Below are 15228 nucleotides of genomic sequence, written 5' to 3'. Positions count from 1 at the left end.
TATTACTCTGGTTATAGATTTTTTAATATTGAACTCTTGCATCCATGGTATAAATTCCACTGCCTTAGTGCATTATTCATTTGGTATGCTGGTGGAGCCTATTTATTTAGTATGTTTGCATTTATATTTATAAGCAAATTTTATCTATTGTTTTCCTTTATGCTATTATCAGGATTTTTATATCAGCATTATTAACAAGAATTAGGCAGTGTCTGAAGAGGAAATTTAAATGTAATAAATTAATATTGAAATTGCTTTTATATAGAGACTTGGACTAAAGGATATATGCATAATTTTAATTAAATTTCCCTAATGTCCTTTGGTTAATTACTTGCTGTAATTATGTAATTATGTAAGCAGTTATTTATGTTTAAATTATTATTTGGTGGTTGAAAACTTGGAGAATTGCTGTCGCATGCTAATACAAAATAAACACTAGTTTGATACTGGGCATGTTTTAATACTACTATTAGTATTTAATAAGTATTATTAAAGTAGTATTAAAAAGTAGTAGTATTAAAAGAAGTAGTATTAAAGATTTAAGTAGTATTAAAGTAGTATTAAAAAGAACTTAAGGAATGAAGTCTTGCCTTTATAATGTAGTTAAATCCAAGGTACCTTCTTTTGATTTTTTTTTTTAAAATTTCATTTGCTGTTCAGAGATGCACATTTGGTAAGCTTTGACAAGGAAATTGTTATTTAAGAGAGAAGATGTGTTATAAAATGAATGTTGCCATCGTTGAAGCAGAAAATGTATTGTAATACAGTATTTTCACTGATTTAAGACTAACTGGGTAAGAACACCTTTGCTCATGGCTTTTTGCTGTGTTGGGTTTTATTTAGCAAAGTGATATAAATAACTAGTTAAGAAAATTGAAGTGTGCATTTATATTTCATAGTTCCTTATAGCAGTAGATTGAAATTCCATGTTTGGAAGGCAGTCAAAATACATTATAAAAATAAAAGGCATTTTCCTTTTAAATACTAATGGACACAGCCTCTTCTCCAAGAAGGATGTAATCTGTAGCATGGACAGACAGATACAGAGGCATCCAGCTAATTTAGTAATGACAACCCTTATTAGACAGTATGTTCTAATGGGCAGGGGTCTGTTCTCTAACACATTGTGGAAACTTTAATAAGAATTCTTGAAAGAATTGATTCCCCCTTTGTGCAAGTCTTGATTCATTGGATTTCTTATATATTTTTTTCTTATAAGAAGTATATTTATATACCTGGGAACTGTCCTAATAATTTTTTAAAGGTCATTAACTTTAGGTACCTACTTTTCTTCTTATATTTCCTTCGTTAACCTGATGTAGTTTGATCTCTGTAAACCATCTTTTCCTTGAAACTTCTCTGATCACCAGTGGCTTAGTGGTTAAATCCAAGGTACCCTCTTTTGCTCTTTACCTCACCATACTTTTGTGGTGTTTGACACTGTTGATTACCCTGTTCTTGGTTCTGTCATTCTTCAGCTTCTGTGACACCTCTCTTTCCTACTTCTGCTATCCACCTTCATTTCTTCGTGGTTTGGATCTTCTTTGCTTTATTCCTTAAATGTTGCTTTTTCTAGGATTCATTCAGTCCTCCTTTCTCCCTCTGTCTTCTCTAAGACATCTTTTCTGTTCCTGTAGCTTTGACTAACATACTTGTGTATCAAACTCAGACTTCTGCTGAACTTAAAATCTGTGTTATCCATTGGACATCTGTTTGGATATTTCAGAGACACCTAAAATAGCTAAGGAAGTAATCCAGTTCAAAATCTCATTCAGACAGATGAGTTCTGAAGTATAAGAGAGCCACTGTTATTAGTTTTGTCTGATAGGCATTCTTATTTGATTAAAGCTCTTGTTTGGAATGAATGGCCTTATTTAAGCATGGAGAAATTAAGTAAAATAACAGATATATCAAATAGAGGGTAAGAGTTTGGGCTCTGCAGTTAATTTAAATAAAATATAGGGGCGCCTGGGTGATGGAATCAGTTAAACGTCCAACTCTTGGTTTCAGGTCAGGTCATGATCTCAGGGTTTTGAGATCGAACCCCTAGTTGGGCTCCATGCTCAGCACGGAGGCTGCTTGGGACTCTCTCCCCCTCTTCCCGCCCTCCCTTCCCCTGGTCCTCCAGTGCACTCGCTCACTCTCTAAAAAAAAAAAAAAAAAAAAAAAAAATCTTAAAAAAAATAAAATATATTGGTTAATATAAATTTGATTTCTTTAGAAAATAATTAAGGCTATAGTCCTGTTCAACATAGACTTAATCTAGGGAATGGTAGACTAGGTTAATAATGCTTTACTCTTTGAGTTTTAACACTTTATCGATGAAACACTCCCCTACCTTCTGTTTTTTTTTTCCCCTCGACTAGCAAGAATATTTTTTTGTCTAACACATTTAAAATTTTTACTTTTAACAGAAATTAGCAGAGTACGGAAAGACATGTACAATGACACATTAAATGGCAGTACAGAGAAAAGGAGTGCAGAATTGCCTGATGCTGTGGGACCTATTGTTCAGTTACAAGAGAAACTCTATGTGCCTGTAAAAGAATATCCAGATGTAAGTATGTTTTGTTGTCTTATTCAATTTTTTTTCTGCTTCACATACTTTGGGAAGGGATATCTCGTGATAAATACTTAAGCATTGTCAGCTGTTTTAAAAAAAATGTCATGTGAGGGACTAGAAGTATGATTAACTTGGTGTGGACAATTAAAAAAATTTTTTTGATATGTTTTCATTTAATTGCTGCTTTGTCACTTTTGGAAATGCACATGGTAAAGACTTGGTTTTAGCTTTGGCCTGAATGTTGCAGAGAGCACCAGATACAATTCTCTACTCATCTTTAATCTGACCTCAGGGAAGCCACAGCCTGGGCCATGTCATCCTTACAGTAAAATGAGAAGTTGGACTAGGTGACAGCTAAGCTTCCTTTCAGCTCCAAAATTTTTATGATAACCACTGTTCATAATGTTTTTCTTTTGTCTTTTTCATTCTTGTTTCTTGCCCAGCTGTTCTCCATAAACATCTTGTTGCAAGTAGCCTCCTTGTCCTATACCACTTAATTTATAATTAGCTCTAGACTCTGTGTTTGTTATAAAGCACTATGTCATATGGTTCTTTCTATCTCTCTGACCTCATCTTAAGTGATTTTCCCTCTTCCTCAGTACCCTGTAGTCACATTGGCTGTTAGAACAAGTCAGGTCTTTTCCCAGCCTAAGAGTATTTATGTTAGCTGTACACTGGCTGGCTTCTTTTTGTGGTTAAGATTTTGGGGAGAAGCCTCCCCTCACTATTTTATCTAAAGCAATCTAGGTACTCATTGTTTCACATAATTTTCTTTATTTTTCTGAGGAGCACTTGCTATTTGGTGTGTTTTAATTTATTTTTCTATTTCTTTCCATCAGAATATAAGGTACTTAACAAAAGAACCTTTTTTGTGGTTATTTACCATGTACTTCCAATATGCATAATATTTGTACATAATTGGCTCCAGTGCCTTTTGGATACATAAAAGCAAACTGTTGGTATTTTGGTAGGTTTCAGAGAACTATTCTAAAAGCAAAAACTATTCTGCAAGAAGGAGTTGGTATTGTAAGGTCAAAATGTGATGTATACTCTAAGATTCATTGATTATATGGACAGTCTACTTGTCTAAAGATGGAAAATAAATGTTTTAAGTTGGATTAATGGAAAAAAGCTTTGGCATTTCACAAGTTGCATTTCTAATACAATTTTCTTTAAGGCTAATACATTTACTTTGTAAGTATTTTTTGGTTGCACGTATGTAAACAGTTCTGGATAATGTAGGCAAAGAGTTTGTTGGAAAGTAATTGGGTATCAGAGGATTAAAGGAAATGGTGGATTGCAAAGCCTCCTGTAAGAGAAGGGCCAGGACAGCTTTGAGAACCTCAGCAACAGGAATTCAGACTTTATCTTTGAGACCCTTGGTTTTGACATAGTCTGGTTTCAGTGCCTCCCAGACTTTTATCTTCGAACTTCAGATTCTTAGGAGAGAAAATGTGTTTTGGACCAGTCTGCCATGACTAAAGATGGGAGGTTAACTAATGTAACCTGGAGGTGATTACTCTGGTCCCACCCTCGATGATTGGAATGATTCCTAGAGATGGGAAATTACGATTTGGCAGCTATCCCAGTTGGTGTCTACTGCTGTTTGGTGTTTCAGTATCTCCTAAAGGATATCAGCCTTCTATGCTCGTTTAAATTCTAAAGGATAAAGTTTCAACACTAGTCATGAACACAGAATATGTAAGATCATAGGACCTTGTTAGAGAACATAGCTTCATCTGCCTGGTCCCCATTCTTCTGGACAAAATCCTATTCAGGGAAGGTGATACTTATATTGCATTATTTATAAGATATGTTTGATATAATCCTCTAAGTGAGAAGAGATATATTTCATAGTGTGGGTCCAGTAGGAGGTAACTTTGCATTCTGTTCCTGTCTTTCTTCCACCAGTTGGGATTCATTGCCATGGTCAGCTCCTGTTGCTGACAACTGTTTTGCGGTGTAACATTGTCTAGGTCAGTGGATCTCAGAATGTGGTCACAGGACTGTAGTATCCATGCCTTCTGGGAACTTGTAAATGTTCAAGCCCTACCCCAGAGTAGCTGAATCAGAAACTAGGGCTGAGGCCTAGCAATCTGCCATCCAAGCCCTGTCGGTGATTCTGATGCATATTAAAGTTTGAGGAGTACTGCTCTTATTTGTTGATTTGTTGATCGTCAGAATGAGCGGGCTAAGGGGGTTGTTTTGTCAAGCATTGTTCCAGGAGGCAGGTAGAGTGGTGAATTAAACAATGCCTCTGCTCTCATGGAGCAGATGTTGCAGTGTCAGAGATGGACAATAAACAAATGAGTATTTACTTTTAAGTGTAGTCAGTGCTATGGAAAAAATAAGGTGTGCTATAACATGTAAATGATGACTGTGTATTAATAGTAAAAGTATCCCTTAAAAGATGGAGGGAATGCAGAGACATGACTGAAGTGATGGGGAGGAAGGCATGAAAATTATCTGGGGGGAGAACATTCCAGGCAGAGTGAACAGCATGTGCAATGCCTAAGGCATGAGTGTGCTTGGGAAGTGTGGTAAGATGCAAGATTAGAGAGTTAGCAGAGGGACCATATCACGTAGGGACTGTGAGCACCACTAGATACTGAGCACCACGTCAGATACTATTCTGAGTGAAGTAGGAAGCCATTGAGATGTTTTGAGCCAAGGAGTGGTTTTTAATAGATTCATTCTGGCTGCTTTGGGCAGTGGTGACAACAGGGACACTAACTTAGGGGGTAGAGGAGAGAAACTTGAACAAGATGACTTAGAAGTTCTTGGATCCTGCATAGATTGTTAACTTAGAGCCAGTAGCGTTTGCTGATAGATTGGGTATGGAGTGTGAGGGAAAGTCAGGAATAACTCAAAGGTTTTGATCAGTTGGAGTAGCAGAATCATCAGTTCCTGAGCTAGAAAGACTGAGGCAGGAGCCCATTGGGCAGGTGGGGATTCAGCAGTTCTGAGGTAGAGGTGTTGGGTTTAAAGTTAGATGTCCAGGTGTGGGCCTATCAATTAGGTATGTGGGTGGGTGAGTTGTGGATGACTTTTGGCACCCAACAATATCTATTTTAACAAAGCTTTTTAAATGAGAAATTTAGTTATAATTCATAAGAGGATTGATACGGATTTAAAACCATTGTGGTTCTCCAGGTAGTTTTTTTAATACCTTAATTTTAACTCTGTTACAGGAATTTAAGTTATATTTAATAAAAGAATCCTGTTATAAGAGTTAAGTTAATTGGGGTGCTTGGGTGGCTCAGTGGGTTAAGCATCTGACTCTTGATTTCGGCTCAGGTCAGGATCTCGGTCCTAGGATCGAGCCCTACCTCGGGCTCCGTGCTGGGCATGGAGTCTGCTTAAGATTCTCTTTCTCTCTCTTTCCTCCTTCCCCCCACCTCATGTGTGCATGTTCTCTCTCTCTCTCTCTCTCTCAAAAAGAAAAAAAAAAGTTAATTATGTTTGTTATAAGGATTTAAGAATTATTTTTCTTGAGGTTATTAATATATACCAAATGAGTAGTAACTGTTTTGTGCTCTATATTAGGAACTTTATGTCACCTTTTGAAAAAATGAAATAGTATTCAAGTAAAACAAGGGAGAAATTTATTTCAAAATTAGGAATTAGCTATTGGCCACAGTGAAACAAAGATGCATTCTTCCTTTTCTTGCTTTTCTTCACTTACTGTGTTTTAGAGACCATTTTGTATGCTGCTTTTCCACCCACACCGTTTGTATATAGGTTTGATTTTGTGAGTGAATTCATCCTATTTGACTCAAAACTGCTTTTATTATTTTGTATTTATTTTAGAGAGAGAGAGTGAGAACATGCATGCGAGCTCGGTGGGAAGTGTGGGTGGGAGGGGGAAAGGGAGAGAGAATCTCAAGCAGACGTACACTGAACATGGAGTCCGATGCCTGGCTCAATCTCATGACCCTGAGATCACTGCCTGAGCCGAAACCCAAGAGTCGGATGCGCAACTGACTGTGCCACCCAGGTGCCCCTGCTTATATTAATAGTAGTTAAAAGTATGGACGCAAACCCAGAGACCCTTGGCTGGCTCTGCCAACTTAATTTTGAGACTTCAGACAAATTACTTGTCATTTATGGTTCTCCATTTTCTCACCTCTCCGAGGGGATAGTAAGTCTCTCACAGGAATGTGGGGAATTATAAGTGAGTTAATGCACGTAAAGCATTTGGGAAATGCCATAACACTGTCTAAGTGTTAACCAGAATGCAAGGTCCATGAGGGTGGGGATTTTGTCTCTTTTTGTATTCTCATTGCCTAGAATGGTGTCTGGTAAATGGTAGCTGTACAACAAATATTTGTTGTGCATATCTATGTGAAAGTCTCACTCTTTCAGATACTGCTAAACTTTTAATTTAAACTTGTCCTTTGCATTTGCACATAAGCAACTTATTTTATAAAAGTGTTAATTTGGAGATACTGTTTTGGACTTGGTTGTGTATAGCTCTGGGACTTACAGGAGAAGAAAGTTTTAGATTAAGTGAGAAATGAGGTAGTGTGGTAAAATGTCCTTCACAATGTTTTTGAATCAAGTGGCTTTATGATGTGGTAATGGGAAGGTAATAAGAGGAGTATATTGAAAATGAACTGAATTTCTTAAAAATTCACATTCAGTATTTATATTTATTAACAAAGCAGACTTTTATTGCATCTCTACTGTGTACCAAGCACATGCTGGAGTTGGGGATATTAATTCCGTTGAGAAAACTCTCTTACATAGTTGGATAATAGTGGGTTTTTGAGCCAGACAGGCCTCAGTTTTGAATCTTGGCTTTACTCCCTTACGGCTGTATTTGTCAACAATTGCCATAATAATGCTCCATGATAAGCTACTCTAAAACTTACTGGCTTAAAATAACAAGCATTGGTTTTTGTGGTGGCTGAGATTCTGCTGATTGGGCTTAGCTGAACTTGACCTAGGCCAGCTGCAGGTAGGTTTAGATCTTTGTGTTCTTGCTGGGCTCAGTCCAAAGGGGCAGCAGCTACTAGGAGCATGCTTTTCTCATGGCAGGTCACTGGAGTACCAGAGCCAAGCCAAATTGCTTAAGCACGTGTGAGGCCTCTACTCCTGTCTGCTAACAATCTATTAGCCCAGTGATTTTCAAGTGTGGATGATTTTGCCCCTCAGAATTTGACAATATCTGGAGATATATTGGGTTGTCAGAAGAACTACAAGGGGAGGAGGTTTCGTGGCATCTAGTATGGAGGTAAATGCCAGTGATACTGCTGAATATCTTAAAATGAACACTGCAGCCCCTCCAGGTAGGTAGATTATCCTACCCCAAATGTCAGTAGCACCGAAATTAAGAAACTGCATTGACAAGCCGCTCAGTCCACAGTGAGAAGGGGACTGCAATAAATATTTGCTGAAAAATAGTCCTTACTATCACATTGGCTTTTAACACATGTTAACTTTTTAGAATCTGTTTCCTGGTTCATTAAATTATAAGGTCCACCTCATAAAATTGTTCGGAAGAATAAAGATAACAAATGTATGGCATCTGATACTGTACTAAGTATGGTTCTTGTGATCACGAACATGAAAAAAAATTCCTAGCAGCCCACAGTCTTGAATGAAAGGTAAAATAGATTGCATTAAATCATTTAAGAATATGTAACTTTATCATACATTCATAAAGTGACAGACACGAAGAAGATTAAAGTTACACATAGGCCATCAAACTGGTAATTTGGCTGGTTAAATTATTAAGGACTTGTTTGAATCCATGGAGATTTTATAAAGCAGTATGTGAATGAAGTTAACTCTGATTGATATAAATAGAAGATGTTATGTTTCAGTGAGTCAGTAATAATTCTGTCATTAAATTTGCCTAGTTATTCAGTTTTGAGTTGTGAGAAATTGTTTTATAGGATCAACCTCAGTGGTAGATAAGTTCCAAATATTGTCAAGGTCTAGCTGTTAGGGATATTAGTTGTGTAGTACATACATGAGCAGATTAGATTGCTAAACTCTGGGATGTGATACGAAATTGTAGTGAAACTTTCTCTAGCTATTTAATATGAAGATAACTCTGATTTTCTTATGTTTTTAAAATGAGTTTTTTGGGGTTTTTTTGAACGGTTGTAGCTTTGAAAGGTATGTCTTGGGTGTAGGCTATGATGAGGACAGTTGTCAAAGGTTTGTAAGATGGATAAATGCATTTTCAAATATTTTTTCCAACAAGGATCCCAGCCTGGCAACTGTACTTAATAATATAGGTTTATAATAGCACTCATCACTTTCTGTAGTGTCATAATAATAATCTGTTAATGGTGGAGCAAGAGTTTTTTAAGTTCCCTTTCAATTCAGTTTTCCTGAATTTGGCTAGTCATAGCTTCTGATTTAGTATATAGTATAAGATTGTTGATTTTCTCCTATTTCTCACAGTTGTCTCCTGCAAATTGGCTGTTGAGCTAGCATTTGTTTGGGATGGGTTATGAAGAGAACGGGTCAGTGCAGACCTTTCATTAGGCCTTTGCTCCTTTGACTATTGTGGCTTCCTTGTTTGTTGAAAGAATTAATCAAGAGTCTTCATATAAACTACTTTCACCTTTGTTCTGAGAAACAAATGGACATTAAATCAAAATTTAATAATCTGCACAGTCTCCTTTTTCATTACCTAGGTTCAGGCTTAATTTTTGCCGCTATATGATCTTAATTATGAGTGAAAATATAAAACATGAAAAGATCTACATATCTCTATCTCTCTGATAGTTTACACATAAAACTATTAATGATTTGTTGATTTTTAAGAAGGCTGGTATATACTGAGTAGAGTTGTGAAGTATTTCAGATTATATATTAATCTGTTGGAGTTTTTAATTTAGCAGTGCCATTTGATAAAATTGAGCATATTTTTAAGTTTTAGGTAAAGAAACTGTTAACAGTTGACTTTGAAGTTTAAACAGATAATATTTAGTGAGGGTCAATTTCATGACTTTTGTCTTTTTAGTTTTGGTTTGGAGGTTTTTATTTCACTCTACAAGGGCATATTAAGGCCTGCTATGTATCAAATACTTAATTAGGGTTTTTATGGTCTGAGCTATACTAAATTTCTTAGGATGTTAATAGAAGTTATTCCAAAAAGAATTTCAAGACATTCTGAAAACAATAAATTTTGTTTAGTTCAGGTTTTCTCAAAGTTTAACAGTTTTAAAAATAATAAGCCTTCTCAGAGTCTTAAAATTTAAAGCTTTATTTAGGTAATATATTTTAATATTTAAAAAGAACTAGTGTTCAGAAGAACAGATTAGAAAACAGAGTTTGTTTTTAGGGGAGTATTACTTGCAGGCAAATGTTTTCCAGGCCCCCCTGAGATAAAAAGTTTTGTCTGTGAATTTATCTTACCCAAAAAGAGTTTGTTAGGATCTGATCTGGAAAAATTATTGTTGTAAGAGACTTATCAATCAGTTGGATACCTAATCACTGATATCTAACCTCCATATCTCTTAAGATTGTCCCTGAAATAACCAAAGGAATATAATAAAAACATTGGAGAGAAACCTAATTCTCAGGGCTATTCATATTCCATAAACATCCAGGTGTTTCTGTTAGATATTAAAAGAAAGTCTGAGATGTTGATCTACTGTTGGTCCATCTTGAGATAGCATTGCCTCCTGAACTGAGTGAAGCAGTCAGTAACATAATCTTCCTAACCCTAACCCTCTTCCCTCCAAAATCGGCAGACAGAATGGGCTGTGTGGGGTAGTTGAAGGTTCTACCGCTTGAGCTTACCACCCATCTTAGTGCTTGCTTATCGTAGGGCACCTGAAATTATTTTATGAGTGAATGAACTCATCATTTACACTTAACTTTTGGTTTGAATCTGAGTGGAAAACTACTCTAGTTTTTGATGGAACCTGCCTTAACTTTACAAGCATTGCAATCAGACATTTCAACAACTAGCCTTAGAGCTAAATTCGGTTAATTATTTCATTGGGAAAGCATTACATGTCTTAATAAATTCAGCCCTTTAAAACAAATAGTTTGTAAAAAAATTAGGCACTTCCTGAAATCTAGTTTTGATCTACCACAGAAAACTGTTTTCCCCAAGTGCAAAAATAGTATCATCGGGTAAGCAGCCTACCTAGCGTGACTTTGGCCATCTCCACGTTAGATATTGGTGTGATAATTTTTTTTTTATTTTACTATTTTGTAAGGAATTAACTAAGCTTTAAGGAAATATATCTGTATTGTATTCTTTGGGGTTAGAGAACAATGATTGCTTTGATTACTTTCTTGCGTTTTTATTTATAAATTGTATGAAAGCAATATAAATTTGCAATTTTAACAGATCAAAAGAGAAAATGAAAATTTGAAAAATAATTAGAAACATGAAGGCTGAAGAGATCTGAGTATAAGCCAGTAAAATTTTGACATTATTCTTTATTTCAGACTTGTGTGTGGCCTGTTCTAGGCACCAGGCACAAGAGTATGAAAAGATGTAATTCCTGCACTCATAGTACTGTTATAGCCATAATCCTGTTATACAGTAACAAGGGCCTGAACTAAGGCAGTGAAGTTGAAAGGAAGAATAGGGGACAGATTAAATAATGAAAACTTTAAGATTTTTTTTAGTCTATTATATGTGGAGGCTAAGAATGAGAGAGGGCTTTGCTAATGGTGCTATTCATTTAAAGCAGAGAATACAGGGCAAGATTTTATAATTTAATATTATAGAGGAACCAAGAGTAGCAGATGAAAAACATACTATATTAACGGAAGAAAATTAAAAGTCTCTGTAAGCTTTGTCATTATTAACAATGTGGGAACGTTGAGCGAGGGTGGTATAAAAGACGGTTATCACATGTGACTTAAAATGGGTGCCAAAAACAGGTCACTTTAAGAGCTGAATTAATAATTTTGAAATAGTGTATGAGGTCGATGATACTTACGCAGCAAAACTTAAATCAATTTCAAAGAGCCTTAGGTAGTATTTGTAATCCGAAGTCAGAACTATATATTTAAACTCCCAGACTCATCTTCCAGGTTTGAAGTGACACTGTAAGCTCAGTTTTGACTGAAATAATCATTCTTCTTTTTCTTTTTTGAAGTTACACATATTTTTCATTAATATAGGTGGATGAAGTAATAATCACGTAAAGGTTTTCATTCATATAAAAGGTCCAGTTACGGTGAAAAGGATGTATATGATGATTGTTAAGGCAGTGAACCCAATCAGTAAAAGACAGATGAAAATATCAAGGTGTGGTTATGTGACAGTGGTACAGTAATGATAAGTTTTGAGGTGTAAGTGGAGAAGAAATTATAAAAACACAGTTGGACTCTGAAAGTAAACTTGAATCTGAAGAGAGTTTTTATAAACTTTTTACCAAACATTTTGAATGATTAAACAACAATGAGAAAACTAAATGTGAGTTTCTGGTGTGATTAGGATATATAGTTTAAGGTCTTTAGAAGAGGGGCATTATACTATACTAATTAAGTGTCCAAACTCTATCTGCAATCTAGGTGTTCTAGGATTGGGGCTACTTTTGTAACCTCTCATGTATTAAATATTAATGGTAACTGTCTTTAAGCAGCATTACGAGGATGAAGTGACTTAATGCATGTAAAGTGCTAAGCATAGAAGCTAGCTTATTGTGGAACACTCATAATAAAACATACTTCAATGTACTCAACACCTAGGAAATGTTTAATGACCTAGTCATTGCACTCATGGTACTTCCATATTGAAATGGAAAGTGGAAATAACATTTTGTTTCATAGACAGCATTGATTTTGTCATTTGGAATTTATCCTGAGATCAGTCCATCAGGCTTATTTGAGAAATTTCTGAAATGTGTGAGAATTCCTGTGCTGCATATGACTTACTTAGTGACTTAATTTTACCATGAGAATGAAAAAATCGCTACATGATTTCTGTGAGCGCTTTTAAATTATAGTATCCAATAATCTGAATAAATATTACCTTCATCTATGTGCTGTATATTGTGTGAGGCACTGTGGATAAAAAAAAAATTATAATAAAAAGGACCAGGTACTGGTTTCTGGCTCATGGGATGATCTGCAAGAGACATGTATGTACCTCCTTGCATATCATGTAATAGGGGCTGTCAGAGGGGTTGTTACATAGTGCCCTGAAATCCTCACTTTGGAGGGGAAAACAACTCTAGGAATCAGAATACAGAAAATGACAGGAGGAACCCTTGAGCTCAGTGTTGTGTTTTGAGGAGGATTTGACATATTTTGAGGGAGGGAAGGAGAAAGAAAGGTATTTCAAGAAAGAAAAATTAAAAGTATCTGCCATTAAAAAAAATTACTTGCTTTTTTTTTTATAGAACAGTGAATCATATGTCTAAACATAAGGGTAACAGCAAAAAGAAAAAAACAAAACAAAAAACAAAGGTTTAAAAAGTAGAGACCTTTTAAAGGGCCTTCTGTGTAAGAGTTTGGACTTTACACTGTCAAAAATAGTGTCATAAAATTCTTGTGTCATAAAACTCTTGTTGGCTTTCATATTTTTATTTTAATTGCTTAAATAATAATTGTTTTCCAATGTACTTGTTTTTTTAGCTTCTAGAAAAATAATCATCTATCTTATTAACCTGAGTTTGTTTTCAGAGTGGTTTCAGCTTCTTTTCCAATTATATCTATACTCAAAGGTTGAAGATTTCCATACAGATTTATATGCCACAGATTTCATATTTTGGTTATTACTAGTTACTATTTCCCCCACTTTTACATCTGCTGGTGTAAATGCCTCTTCTTGCATAGCATTGTGCCACTAGCAGAAGATGATTATAAAGGCCTGATATATGAAGGGTTTTACAAAATTATTCCTGTAATAATTATTATGTAGCATAAGAAGACTTACTGGCTGCTTATCTAGAATTAATATGGAGATGGAAAAGGAATAAGACATTTATCTCCCCAAAAAGCACAAGACATTTTGATATATTCAATCTGTTTTTTATGGTGTATGTGTTTTACACAATGCTTTCATTGATTTTTGCTGAACTTTTATATCTCTGGCTAAAACTTATGATTTGAGTGAGTATAGTTCTGACATGAGTATTAGTCGGTTTCTGCATTTGCATTCATGAATAGGTGAACATGAAAATCAAAAGACATATTGAAACTTCATTTGTTTATACATGACAAGAGCAACTTCTTCGCTGAATTGGATGATGGCTTTTGAATACTGGAAGAACATTGTGCTATTCACAGTGAATGTAGACACGGCAAACTTTCAAATTTAATCTGTATTAATATTTCCTCCTTAAGTGCCATAAGTCTAGAGCCAATCAGTAAAACAATAAAAACAAACAAAATATCATTTTGGTATTTTATTTTATTTTATTTATATATTTTTAAGGGGTGGAGGAGAGAGTATGCCTTGTGGGGGAGGAGTAGAGGGAGAGAGTCCTAAGCACGCTCCGTGCCCAGCACCAGAGCCCAACCTGGGGCTTGATCTCACAACCCTGACATCATGACCTGAGCCGAAATCAAGAGTCGGATGCTTAACTGACTGAGCCACCAAGCCGCCCCCATTCTGGTATTTTAAAATAAAACCAGTTGTACTGCCAAAATACCATGACTCTTCTTCCATCTTAACATACATGAATAAGATAGGCTCACTAGCGTTGACTAAGTTAGAGTTGGTATATTTTTTGTTATTTGCTAAAAGACTTCACAAAATACACATTTGTGTGTGTGTTTCATGCCTACTATGTCACATATGAAATATAATGTAGGTTCTAAGGTGTCTTACACCTTAGAAATGCCAGAAACAATATTTAAAAAGATTATCAAATCTTGGGGCGCCTGGGTGGCTAAGTCGTTAAGCGTCTGCCTTCAGCTCAGGTCATGATCCCAGGGTCCTGGGATCAAGCCCCACGTCGGGCTCCCTGCTGGGCGGGAAGCCTGCTTCTCCCTCTCCCACTCTCCCTGCTTGTGTTTCCTCTCTCACTGTGCCTCTCTGTCAAATAATGAATCTAGTCTTTAAAAAAAAAAAAATTATCAATCTGTTATGCAAAAAACAATGCAAAGAAGTACATGTTCTTTTTAAAATTATTTTTATAAAATTTTAAGCAGAAATTGCTCTTCAGCATTTCTTAGTGTTTCACTGAAATGCTTTTGGGAAGCCATGTTTTTATTAGTTACCTGTTTTGATAGTATGTCACAGAAAGTTTTATCTTTAATTGTAGATTTCTTAAAAGGTTAGTGGAAAGATTTGCCATATTTATATTTTGTCATTGTGAAAAATCTATCATTTTTATTTAAAATGAAGTGAGCAGCATCTAATAGCATTAGACATGATTGTTGTTAACCTCTTCTTTAGAAATTAACATGCCACTTGGCAAAAATATAATTGGTGAGCCACAGAGAAGGTCTATACTTACACAGTGGGGTTAATGAATGTCTTTTCTTCTCCTCCTCCTTCTGATTCTTCTTCTTTCCCTTTTTTGGTCTTTAAAGTTGGAGTTAGCTCGGGCTGTTTGAAATGATTTTCTATGACTGTGTTGTGACATTGTTTTAATTGAATGAAGCTGCAGAACTAGCATGATAAATCAACACGGAATGAATTTTAATGCAAGGCAAACGATATTAACTTGGAAATTGGTTGCAGTAGACAAAGCAGCTGCTATGATTAATTTTTTTTTTTATTCTCT

General features: G+C 35.5%; 1 protein-coding gene across 8 annotated transcripts in view; it reads left to right on the top strand.

The window, feature by feature from the left end:
- Positions 1-15228, top strand: part of QKI (QKI, KH domain containing RNA binding) — a 156304-nt gene that overhangs the window by 35042 nt on the left and 106034 nt on the right. For all 8 annotated transcript variants that reach the window (XR_003609316.2, XM_028103283.2, XM_028103280.2 and 5 more), the window contains exon 2: positions 2415-2557. Coding sequence is in view for 7 of the 8 variants with exons in the window: in XM_028103283.2 (XP_027959084.1) it covers positions 2415-2557 (143 nt within the window). In the remaining variant the exon portion in view is untranslated. The remainder of the gene's footprint in view (positions 1-2414; positions 2558-15228) is intronic.

Source organism: Eumetopias jubatus, unplaced genomic scaffold, assembly GCF_037043125.1.
Source record: "Eumetopias jubatus isolate StellerSeaLion01/CBP00866 unplaced genomic scaffold, mEumJub1_p1.0 scaffold_6, whole genome shotgun sequence".
NCBI lineage: Eukaryota > Metazoa > Chordata > Mammalia > Carnivora > Otariidae > Eumetopias > Eumetopias jubatus.
Note: the sequence above shows the minus strand (reverse complement) of the source record. Positions and strands in the feature narration are given on the sequence as shown.